We start from the raw sequence: 11,083 nt of genomic DNA, 5'->3' as shown, positions 1-11,083 counted from the left end.
GACAAGGAAAAGCAGACAAATTTTCCTCAACACTTTGTTTCAAGTGCATATATTAAAATAGACATTTGGAATATTATTACTAAATTCTTATAATGGTAATTATCATAGTTAGTATTCTAAAAATACTGCATCACTGTAAAAATTTATTTGTTTGTTCTCAGAATATTACAACTTTTTCAATAAATCATTTGGCTTTATTATTTAAAATGTTATACAGACATTTTTAGTGAGGGGATTTCTTTTTTCTTAAATAATTTATTTTCATAATATTGCGTGTATTTTCAAAATGTTACGGCACGTTGTTTTCTTAGACTGTTGCATTTACTTTAGCAAATTAATATTATATTATAATAGTAAGATATTTTTTCTTAACTTTATTCTCATATTCTCACATGACCCCTTATTCTCAAAACATGATCACTTTATCATAAAATATTATGATAAAAGTGATCATAAAATAATATTATTTCTTGTAATATTTCATACTTTTTCTTAAATTTGTCACAGATTTCCAATTAAAATAGTTCAGTTTAATATTTAAAATAATTTTGACTTAATTTGTTTAAACAGATTTAGCAACCTAAGTTCTAGTAATAACCTAAATGCTGAAAATGTAAATATTTTCTGATATGGATATAGTTCAATCTTGACCTTGGAAATGGTACTTTCCAAAAAATAATAATTTCAGGCCCTTTTTTCAAAGCATGGGTTTACCTTCACACGTACTTTTTTCAGTATAAAGTTTTATTGCTTAACTAAATAACACAATTCTGTCTGTTTAGTAACTGCTGATCTTTTCATTATAATCTCACATTGTTCTTATTTCTAAGAGATTTTTAAGGACCATTTCCTGAGATGCCTAAAAGTTTACAATTTAAAAGTTGCCTGCAATATTGTGATGAATGGGGAACTTAATCAAAAGCTACTAAACAGATCTCATGGTTAGGTTTCAACAGCTTTTTCAACATCAGGAATAAACACATTTTCCTGTTTAGTCTCCCACAGGTTGATATGTTTCAAACGATGCAGTAGAAAGTTACTGAAGGTTAATAATGAAGTTGCATTTTGTTATTTATTGTATGATCTTTTATTAGCCAGTGACACCCTTAAGGGAAAATAAGCTAGCACTGATTGAAGGTGTATAGTCAGTGTTAGGACTACTGTAGTATAGGTGGGCTTTTGAAATGCATCTGCCTAATGTTACAGGAAACTGCCCAAATGAAACTCCAGAAGCCTCTACTAACTTTGATAGCTTTGCACTATCCACTTTAAAGATTCAGTAAATGTACGTTTTCTTCTCAAAGTATTTAAAAGCTATTTTTTCAAGGAGGACGGTGCCGATCATTGAGCACTAACTTTCATGCCGACCTCTTTAAAGGTACTTTTTGCAATCTCCCTCTCCGGCATTTAAGGAAAACTTGCAGCGCCAAGGTGCAGGGTTTGATCAGCAGGTGTGTTGAAAATAAGAATGTGCTCATAGTTATTTGCTTGGTTAAATGTAGGTTACACTGGGTACCCCTACAAATAGCATTTTTAAGCAGGGGACCAGGGATTTGAGTCTGCTTTCCTGTCTATTCTCTATACTGTACTAATAGGCTGAAAATGCCCAAAATAGAGTTGTACGTTACACTGACTTGCTACACCACCTTGTTGTGGAAATTGGTATTACACATAGTGTAGTCCAGCCCTGCTTAAACTTTAGTTCTCTTTTTTTCTCTATTTCGTGAAGAATGATTTCAAAAAAGGAATTTACAACAAGTACCTTTAAAGCAAAAGTTTGACATTTTAGTAATTCTGCTTTTTCGCTTTGAGAGTTTAATAATGACACTGACTACTAAAGTCTATTCCAGTTGTATTGTGACTGTTAAAAGTCACAATACAACTGGACTTTACTTTGTCAAATGAACATACATCATTATTTAAAGTTACCTTAAGAAAGCCACCTTATTATACACTAAAAACATTTACTGTGAACATAGTTACCACACAGCATGTGTAACTCCTGTATAACCTGGTTTCTTACAAAATAATGATAACCTCAAAATACATCATTAAAGCACACGTTAGCACATATATAGAAATTAAAGGTAATCCTAACATCTGGTGGATTTTGTAATTATAAGCACAATAAACAAAGAAACAGCAGGGATATGGTACTGAATGGATTTCAATGGATTTCTAAAGTGCAGTCAGCTTAAAGCTACACCAGGTTAGCGTAGCACATATTGAAGAAATATTGGGAAGCATTATAAATGTGTTGAAAATAAAACCAATTGCCTTTTTTTTTCTTTTTCTTTTTTACATTTTTGTACTATTTAAAGCAACATGATCATATAACTGTTTGTGAGCTTTAGAGGTGCTACTACAAGAATATTAGCTGTCAGAAAGCGACTAAGTGAATTACCTTAATTGCCAAACTATTTCTTTAAATTAACCCTGTATAGCAGTTTTTATTTGATATATCTTATACTAAAGCACAATTTTGGATCATATTGAATCTTCCAGTGTAACAGTGTATAATACATGACTAACCACTGACCCTAGTTTTTGTAAATACTAATCAGAAGTTTCCTTCTGCTAAATGTGTACACAGTGCCATGGAACAAAAAGATAGCTTTTATGTGTACATCTTATTTTTTTGCCCTGTTGACAAGGCTGACATTCTATAAGGAGGTTTTCACTCAAGGGGAAAATTATTTGTATAGACTTTAAAACATTGTTATAAGTGATGCGTCTAATTATTGGTGTAATGTTTTATATGTAACAATTTCAGGCACCATCTATAAATGGTTTCAAACCATTTTACAGATGTTAATGTGGTGGAAAATGTCACTGTTTTCTATGTGCTGTATACTCCTGAACAGAACAATACAAATGCTAAGAAAAGAAAAGCTGCTCTCGTCCTTTCTTTCCTCTTTACCGGTCAGCCACTGCTCGTCCCAGATGCACTTTTTTCACATTTCAATAGTTGTCTGACAAGAAAAATAAGGAAAGTATATACATAAAAACATCTCCATTGTGAAATTGATATACTTATTTTCCTGTTGTTTTGGTTACATTAATAGAAATATAAATCAACCAGGGCTTCAGTACCTCAGATATTGTGGGAGTGCATGGAAAAAGGAGAAATTTGGAACTTGGCAGTGTAATTCACACATGAAAAAGACGTGGCAATCATGTAAAGTAAAACCGCTAAAACCACTCTAAAACGTGCATGTAACTTTTGGCTAAAAGAAATTCAGGCAGTGTGTACGTGCATTAAACCTACATTCTATCTGAAGACCACCAGATGGTGGTAATTGTGGTTGCATAAATGTTTTGCTAACGGCTGAAGTTTGGTTTTTCTCTTTCTTGTTTGATAACCCAGTTTTGCTTTCTTGATTATAGATATGACTCAGTCTTCATTAGCAGTCAACTTAATAAAATTAATTAGCTGTACTGTAAGAGTTGAGCACTGTTCTGTAAGAACTGAATGGACTAAAGCATTTGTCAAAGTGGCATCTAAGCCTCCACTATTTTTTTTAATTATTCAGGTAACTTAATGATTACATTAAGTAGAAGTAAAAATTGTGAATGGAAAACTGTTCATTTGAGGCTTCCAAGGGCCCCTCCTGGTATTGGGGCCTTGGGCAGTCAGTCGTACTATTAATATTTTCATGTCTTTGTTCCACTGTAACAAAGGTATGAAAAAAAAGTGTGTCTGAATATGTAGCTTTCACATACTGGCAAAAGCAAGCTGAAACAAGCCACTCAAAAGCAAAAAGCATACTTTGATAAGGCTGCTATTTCAGATGTCCTCATGATTCGTGCCCTTTTTCTTCTCAACAAACACTGAACATCAACACCCAGAAAATTTTGTGACTTTTATTAAGAAAACAAAACCATTGGACATGATAAAAACCAAGCACTACTGATGGAATAAATAAGTCAAACCAAACCATAAATCTGTACAAGATCTAAAGAAAAACAATATGGTCCCAAGAAAAAAAAAAACCCCAAAACATACAAGATCTTATATCTCACAGCTCTTTTTTTCCATTTTTCTTTTTTTACAGTTATGAGCAAACTATAAGCAATTGGCTCGATCAGGTGAAAGCTACAACATAAGTGAGATTTTTTTTCTTAAACTGAGTGTACATAATGCTGTTTATAACTGTTAATGTCAATACAATAGCATTTTAAGTTCCAGCGCTGCTGGACTGGGAATGAGGTATATGCTAATCCGTCCTCTATACCAAGACTTTTTTTTTTTTATTTCTTTTCTCTCCATCCATGTGAATGCTGATTTGCTGAAATCTGATCAAGTAATTCTGCATCATAAAGCCCCTGTTATGTTATGAAATCATTGATTTGTGGTGAGTCAATTCATTTCAATCCAAATTGACAAGGAAATCTCAATTAATGAAAGTAAATCTTAGATGTGTGAGGTTGTACATTAGAGGTCACAGGCCTGAATCCACACAACAAAGTTCAAGTAAATTGCACAACTTTGCACAAAACCAAGAGCTTGATGCCACATGTGTATGGATTCAGCCAACAGACAGCACCTTGAAGGAGGATTAGAACCAATGTTTGAGCTAAAAGACTTTAGTAGGTCATAGAGAAGTAGTGATACACAGAAGACTTACACAGAGGAGAAGTGATTAAATGGTGGAGCAGGTGGGAAAACCGGTCCAGGAAATTGGTCAATTTCTACTTAAAGGTGCTAAAAGAAAAACAAACAAACACCTGAAGTAGACAAAGACCAACAACTGGTGTTCTGACTGAAGTTTACAAATTGCAACATTTTCACAAGACAAAACTAAATTAACTTCTGGGTAGTGTTCAAATTCCAGTCTCCAACTGTGTAAAGGAATAGCACGCCAATTTGCTTCCTAGCAGAGAGTTTTATGATAATGCGATATAACGCGATTACATGGCAGGAGACAGTTAGACACTTTCTTATGTGCCAAGAAGTAATGAGGGACTTCGTCTCTTTCTTCGTCTCATTCTAGTATAAAAGTAAAAATAATAATTGTAAATAAATAATAAATAGCATGTTAACATGTAAGCTAGTTTCACCTACTAACATCTCCAAAGCTTTTGGACAAAAACAACAACAAAAGAAAACCAAATCTAAAACTTAAGTCGTGTCATTCACAGGGAGTTATGTGCCAGACTGTCTTTGACAGAAGCTGTGACCCCCTAGAGAAAAATTCACAAAAGTAAAATAACCAAAATCAAATACTATTTCTGCTAGGCTAGCTTCTCCCTCTGCCACTTCCTGTCCCGTCCTACTTTGGGCGACACCCATCAAGGAAATTTAACCTGGTGGATTTGTGTGTTGCTGCAACATTACAGGTGTTCCTAGTTCTTATTTGACTGATTTTAGACCAACCCAGGCCTGCCATTTCCCTTTTCCAGCTTTTATACCAAGCTAAGCTAACTAATGCCTGGCTGTGACAATGCCATATTTTTTGTTTGACTCTCTGCAAGAAAGCAAATATTTCCCAAAATGTTCATCTATTCCTTTTAAATGAAAAACAGTTGTAGGTAAAAAATAAATATCGGCTAAAACTATTTAGTGATAATTGTAAGGCAAAAAACAAAACAAAACATGGCACCAAAATTGTAATTCAAAACCTGCTTGACCTAAAACGTGTATTTAATCATAGCAACTCAAGGCACACCTCCAGGACCTACGCTAGCTATGCCTGTTTTTACTACTTAACCAAGAGTGTATCTCAACCAGTACCGTTGTTATATTCTTCCTCTACGAACCATAAACAAACTCTCTTTGAAAGCAAAAAAAACAAAAACATATGTCAATGGTGAACTTTTCATGGATAGAGAAAAAAGACATCCACTACAGCAGCAAATCTATCTGTGATCGATTGTGACATACCATAACAGTGCATTGACCCTCCTGAGAAAAAAACCCTAAACACTTCCTAAACAAATATAGAACATTAGTCTAACAGGAGGCGCATCGGGAGGATTGAAGTGACGTGGTCCTAGGGTGGAGGTTCCCCCCCGCAGCCGCTGATCTGAGACCAGGCTAGCCTCTTCAGTTATCCTGAGCTAAACCCTTAGCAGTGAAACGTTTAAAAAATGGTCTCAGAGCAGTGTCTGCGATTGACCTCATCCTAATCCCAGTGTTAACTCTTTTAGTCACAGAAGCAGGTCAGTGTTTGTCATCTGGCCTGGTGGTGGCTTGGCTGACAGCGCTGCCCCTGTTCACAGAGGGGGTTGCAGCCCAGGTTCGGCGTGTCTCTTGGCATTAGTGAAAAGTGTGGAGGACTGGAAGGAAGCACGGAGGGGGACCAGTGAACAGAGGTAATATCCATTCTCCCTCTGTGACAGGGGAGTGTCAGGGGCAAAGATGACAAACTGGAGGGGAAGCAGCCATTAGGGTGAAAGTGAGAGAGGAAGGGTGGGAGACGTCCATTATCCCTTTTAGTTTAGGTAGAGAGGAGAAGGTGAGGGAAGAAAAACAGGAGTGAGAGGAGAGCCAGTATGTCCATTAGCCCTAAATTATCTAGAGTTAATGGAGGAAGGACAAAGGGAAAGAGACAGGAGGCTGAAGAAGAGTAATGACTCAGCCCCAAACATTTAACTCTCCTCAAAGTCCTGAGATGAGGACTCCAGTTTGCTTTTCTTGCTGGGCGGGGCTTCATCCTCTAGGTCCTACAGGCAAGAAGAAAAGAAAATATTGAGGATTTTTCTGGACTAATAAATAGTAATATGATAGACTGTATATAAAGGATATCTTCTGGGTCTGAGAAGCGAAGTAAAGTGGATGTACTTTCTTCTTCTTTGAGCTGCTCCCTCTAGGGGTTACAACAGCAGATCATATGACACCGATTCAAATTTTATAGACAGATGTGTTCATACCTGAGTGGCTTTGCTGTCTGAAGAGTCCTTCTCCCCTGAGGACAGGCTGTCTCTCTTGGCACTTTGTGCTCTCTCTGAGGTCTCTGATGAAGGGATGCTCTTACCTGGAGATTGTTAAGACAATGATAGATCAGCACAAGAGCACACATACCTGTTGAATTGTCTTATACTTTATACTTTAATGACAGTGTGGTCACAGAGATGAACTGCCAAAAACACCCTCAAATTTATCTACAGTTTTCACTTTTGGAGTTACACCAATTCTTTTCAGTGTGTTTGGCAATTTTTCTTGAAGCTTATTTATGATCAATTCTGAAACAATTGGTTTGATTAATGTTATGGTTGCAAGACTATAGACACACACTGACACACTCATTGGCCTGTTTACCTCATTCTAGGATTTATTTCTTGTAATGTTTTTACTTCTGTGTTCCATAATTGAATGGTACACTATTCTTTGAAAAGTATAACATGTTTAATCTTTGCTTATTGTGCACTCAGTTCAAATTCGTGGTGCAATATTTCCAGGTTCAATCCCCACAAGACTGCTGCTGTGAGGAGTACATTGAGATATGCAAAAATATAATATGTAAGTTAGAATGTGAATGTATGAGAGGGGGTTTTGGCATTAAGATGAATTGAGGGTGGCGGTAAAAGATGGTTGACGGTTAAAGTCCCGGGGGGAACAACACGGCAGCTGCACTGTGTCTGTGGTCCCCGTATGAGTGTTTGACTATGTAGAAGCAGTCATTTTAATCTTCTCACAGTGTGATGCTATTTGTTCTGAGGATAAAAAACAAAAACAGGAAGGGGCTCCTCACCCATCTGACAATGCAACTCCACCACCTGCTAGAGGAGCTTTGGATAAGACTGTCATTTAAAGTATGTGTGTCTGTCTGTTTATTTGGAAGTGTGTTTGCAAGTGCCTAACCCCTCTTGCTGTCTGGGCTCTGGTCAGTCTTGGCTTCACCATTGTCACGGTGTGATGTGGAGGTGGGCTCTGGGGCGGGGCTGGTGCTACAACTGTTTTCCTGTTTCACTGGGGACGAGTCAGCGATGGAGCTCTGGTTGCTGTTGTCATCTAGCAAAGACACAGATTGAAAGTATTGCACAGTCACTTTAAAGGCAAACAGATTTTGGTTTGCAGCATTAAGTGTCATGCTCATTTTTTTTTATAAATACTTGATTCATAATCAAAAAAAAATTAAATGAATGACTCCAAAGAGTATTAAAGGGTCTACGCTGTCAATTTTCACGCCATGATAATGCAACAGAAGAAAAAACAATATGCAAAGGAAAAACAGGGAACTTTAAAAAGGCAAGAAAAAAAATCCATCCATTCTCTTCCGCTTATCATTATCAGGGTGTAATCTCTGTGATAAAATCTAGCTAATTATTGTGTCATAGCACCACTGCTGTCTTTGGGGAAAAAAAAACATAAAACTATTAAAAACACATCAATGAGCCACACAGACACACTGGGTGACATGCTTCTTCATTAGCATGAACACACACACTGTAGGTTTTGCAGGGAATGCTCACTGCAAAAACAAATCAACTTAATGTCTTACTCAAAAGTAGTCAGTAACAAATCCACCATTTCCTCCAGTTTAGAAACCTTTGATTAAAAAAAAAGCACAGGGCCCGCCTGGTTTTCTTTTTGTTTTCTGGTTTTTTGCCTTGAGATGATAGGTGGCGTGTTCAGACCAAAGACTGGATAAAGGTTTGCCTGTTGTTACTCATGCAAGTATGGTTACTGGAGTCTTTCAGCCAATGGAAGAACTACTTCCTTCCAAAAATGCCTGGAATACATTATCTCACTTTCCCAAGCTTGTCTGGAAGTCCTACAGCTTCACTTACTTTTCTCCTTTTTTTTGCCGTTTTCTGTAAAGTGAAGCTGTATCATACAACTATAAATACATTTTATATTTTGGATTGTAGTGGCTGTGGGGAGACTCCACAGTTTATGACAGAATATCAGATGATAGGCTTTTGGAGCATGGCATAAACACCCACCATGCATGTCCATCATCCCTGGAGAAGAGCTGTTCTCTGGAGTCGTCACTTCTGAGCCATATTTCTCGTCTTTGCCCTTCTTCTTGTTCTTGTTCTTCTGAAGCAGGAGAATACGCGCGATGTTAGTTAGTAAAACTGGTTCCAACGTGCAATAAAGTGACAGGAAGATGAACAAACACAGCCCGGAGCTTGGATAAATCAGTATACAGCTTTTGATGATTTTGATGATGGTGGTGGTGATGATAATGAACTCACATCATCTGATTTGGGCTCTGTAACTGGCACCCACTTGTAGATGCGAAGGGACGTGTCTCCAACAGTCACCCATTTCTTCTCCCTGTAAGGCACAGAAAAACCAAGCTGACTCAAGGGCGCTGGGCCAGTGTGAAAGCAGTGTAGATATAACTGTAGCCACTCTATAAATGATGCTATAGGAATGTAAAATACAATTAAAAAAAAAAAAAAGTACGTATTGGATAGTAGTATAGCAGTTATGTTCTTAAAGTACAGAGTGTACCAACTGTTGTTGGTAAGGTACCACTGTTTCAATTAAGTAAAAATGATCCTTCTCCAGTGAATATTTGAATGTCTTAAACATTTCTGATAGTAACCTGAAGCTACAAAATAAGAAATCCTATGTTACCTGACATTTTGAACACCAAAGGTTAAAGCTTGCGATTGGTTTGCTTAGTCACTCGTATGCCGAACACTCGTATTCTCAGTTACTCATTTCTCTGGTCTTTAAAATGCAAAGGGGTAAAAAATAAATAAATAATAATCACAACCTTGTTTTTTTACTGCCTTTTATCAGCTCACATTACTCGCTGTAACTTTCAGCCTCTCAGATCAGATACTTTGCCAGTATTCTCCTCCTCATACTATTGAAATTAATACTTTGGGATTGTTGATCTGACAAAACAAGCGATGAAGCAATAAGTTAGGCTCTAAAAATAGGCACAAAAAAGTACTATAAATAAGAGTTGTGAAGTTGATACCAGGATTATTGGTGCCTTTTAAAAATGGCTTTGAAAATTAATGAAACAGTAAATTAGTTCATTATTATTTTAATTAATGCTGAGAAACTTTACATTTTAGTTGTAGTTTTGAGGGAGGGGGGGATGAAAAGAAAGAAAAAACTCTCAGTAGGATACTAAGAGATTTAAGACCAATTCACAACATCAGTCACCTAAGGCACTTTGTACTGTATAGTAAAGATGCTACAATATTAGAAACTCCAACAATCAGACAATCGCTTATGAACAAACACTTGGTTACAGTAGAAGGAAAAACTCTCTTAATAGGAAGAAACCTCCAGCAGTGCCAGGCTCAGGGAGGGACGGCCGTCCGCCTTGACCGCTTGGGGTTGAAAGTGAAGAGCATAGAGAGAGAGAGATGACAAAAGACATACTATGGGAGAAAGAACCAGAGTTGAATATTCCCTAATGACTGAATACAGTCGGGCTGTATAAACACACAGAAAGTAAAAAGAGACGAATGTTGAAGAAACACTCAGTGCATCACGGGAAGCCCCCAGCAGCCTAAGCCAACTGCAGCATAACTAAGGGATGGTTCAGGGTCACCTGATCCAGTCCTAAATAGAAACTTTAAAAAAAAAAAGAAAGGTTTTGAACTTTAAAATCTTAAAAGGAGAGAGAACTTATGGAAACTGAAGCCTCTGAATTCTACTGTCTAAAATTCTAGGAACCACAAATAAACCAGCAGCCTGAGAGTGAAGTGCTCTGGTAGGATAATAAGGTTCAGGGAGGTCTTTCAGAAATGACCGAGCCTGAATATCTTCTGTGTGGGGAGAACGATTTTCAGTTCAATTATGAATTTAACAGGGAACTCATATTAGCAATAAGCTAATATGGGAGAAATGTGGTCTGTTGAATCATTTTCTATGGATCCATTACTGATTAATCAATCGAAGGAGAGGTCAGTATTCTCTGTAATCCGGCGAGTAACCCAATAATCTTGGGTAATTATAAAGTGAGAGGGGTAAACATCTTACTGGCTCTTCTTTTCCTCTAAACTACCAACCAGTAAGATGTTTTTATTGACTCTTTCAAAAATAACTCAATGCCGATTACTTAAAAATACTTCAATTCTGATTCTTCAGTTTGACCTTCCGATTTTTAGGTACTGAAACTTAAATTCTGGTCAATTTAAAAGTTGTAAAATTATACCAAAGTGA

The 11,083-nt window shown here is 36.8% G+C and overlaps 1 protein-coding gene across 1 annotated transcript in view; it reads right to left on the bottom strand.

Annotated features, from left to right (window-relative positions):
• Positions 1-5,496: 5,496 nt before the first annotated feature.
• The window catches only part of bcl7a (BAF chromatin remodeling complex subunit BCL7A), a 6,790-nt gene continuing 1,203 nt past the window's right edge, over positions 5,497-11,083 (bottom strand). The window contains exons 2-6 of the mRNA XM_005720041.2: positions 9,145-9,226; positions 8,890-8,986; positions 7,805-7,954; positions 6,874-6,977; positions 5,497-6,666 (exon numbers count right to left, since the gene is read on the bottom strand). Of these exons, the coding sequence (XP_005720098.1) occupies positions 6,592-6,666; positions 6,874-6,977; positions 7,805-7,954; positions 8,890-8,986; positions 9,145-9,226 (508 nt within the window). The 3' untranslated portion in view covers positions 5,497-6,591. The remainder of the gene's footprint in view (positions 6,667-6,873; positions 6,978-7,804; positions 7,955-8,889; positions 8,987-9,144; positions 9,227-11,083) is intronic.

Source organism: Pundamilia nyererei, unplaced genomic scaffold (genome assembly GCF_000239375.1).
Source record: "Pundamilia nyererei isolate P.nyererei 1_Seehausen unplaced genomic scaffold, PunNye1.0 scaffold00002, whole genome shotgun sequence".
NCBI lineage: Eukaryota > Metazoa > Chordata > Actinopteri > Cichliformes > Cichlidae > Pundamilia > Pundamilia nyererei.
Note: the sequence above shows the minus strand (reverse complement) of the source record. Positions and strands in the feature narration are given on the sequence as shown.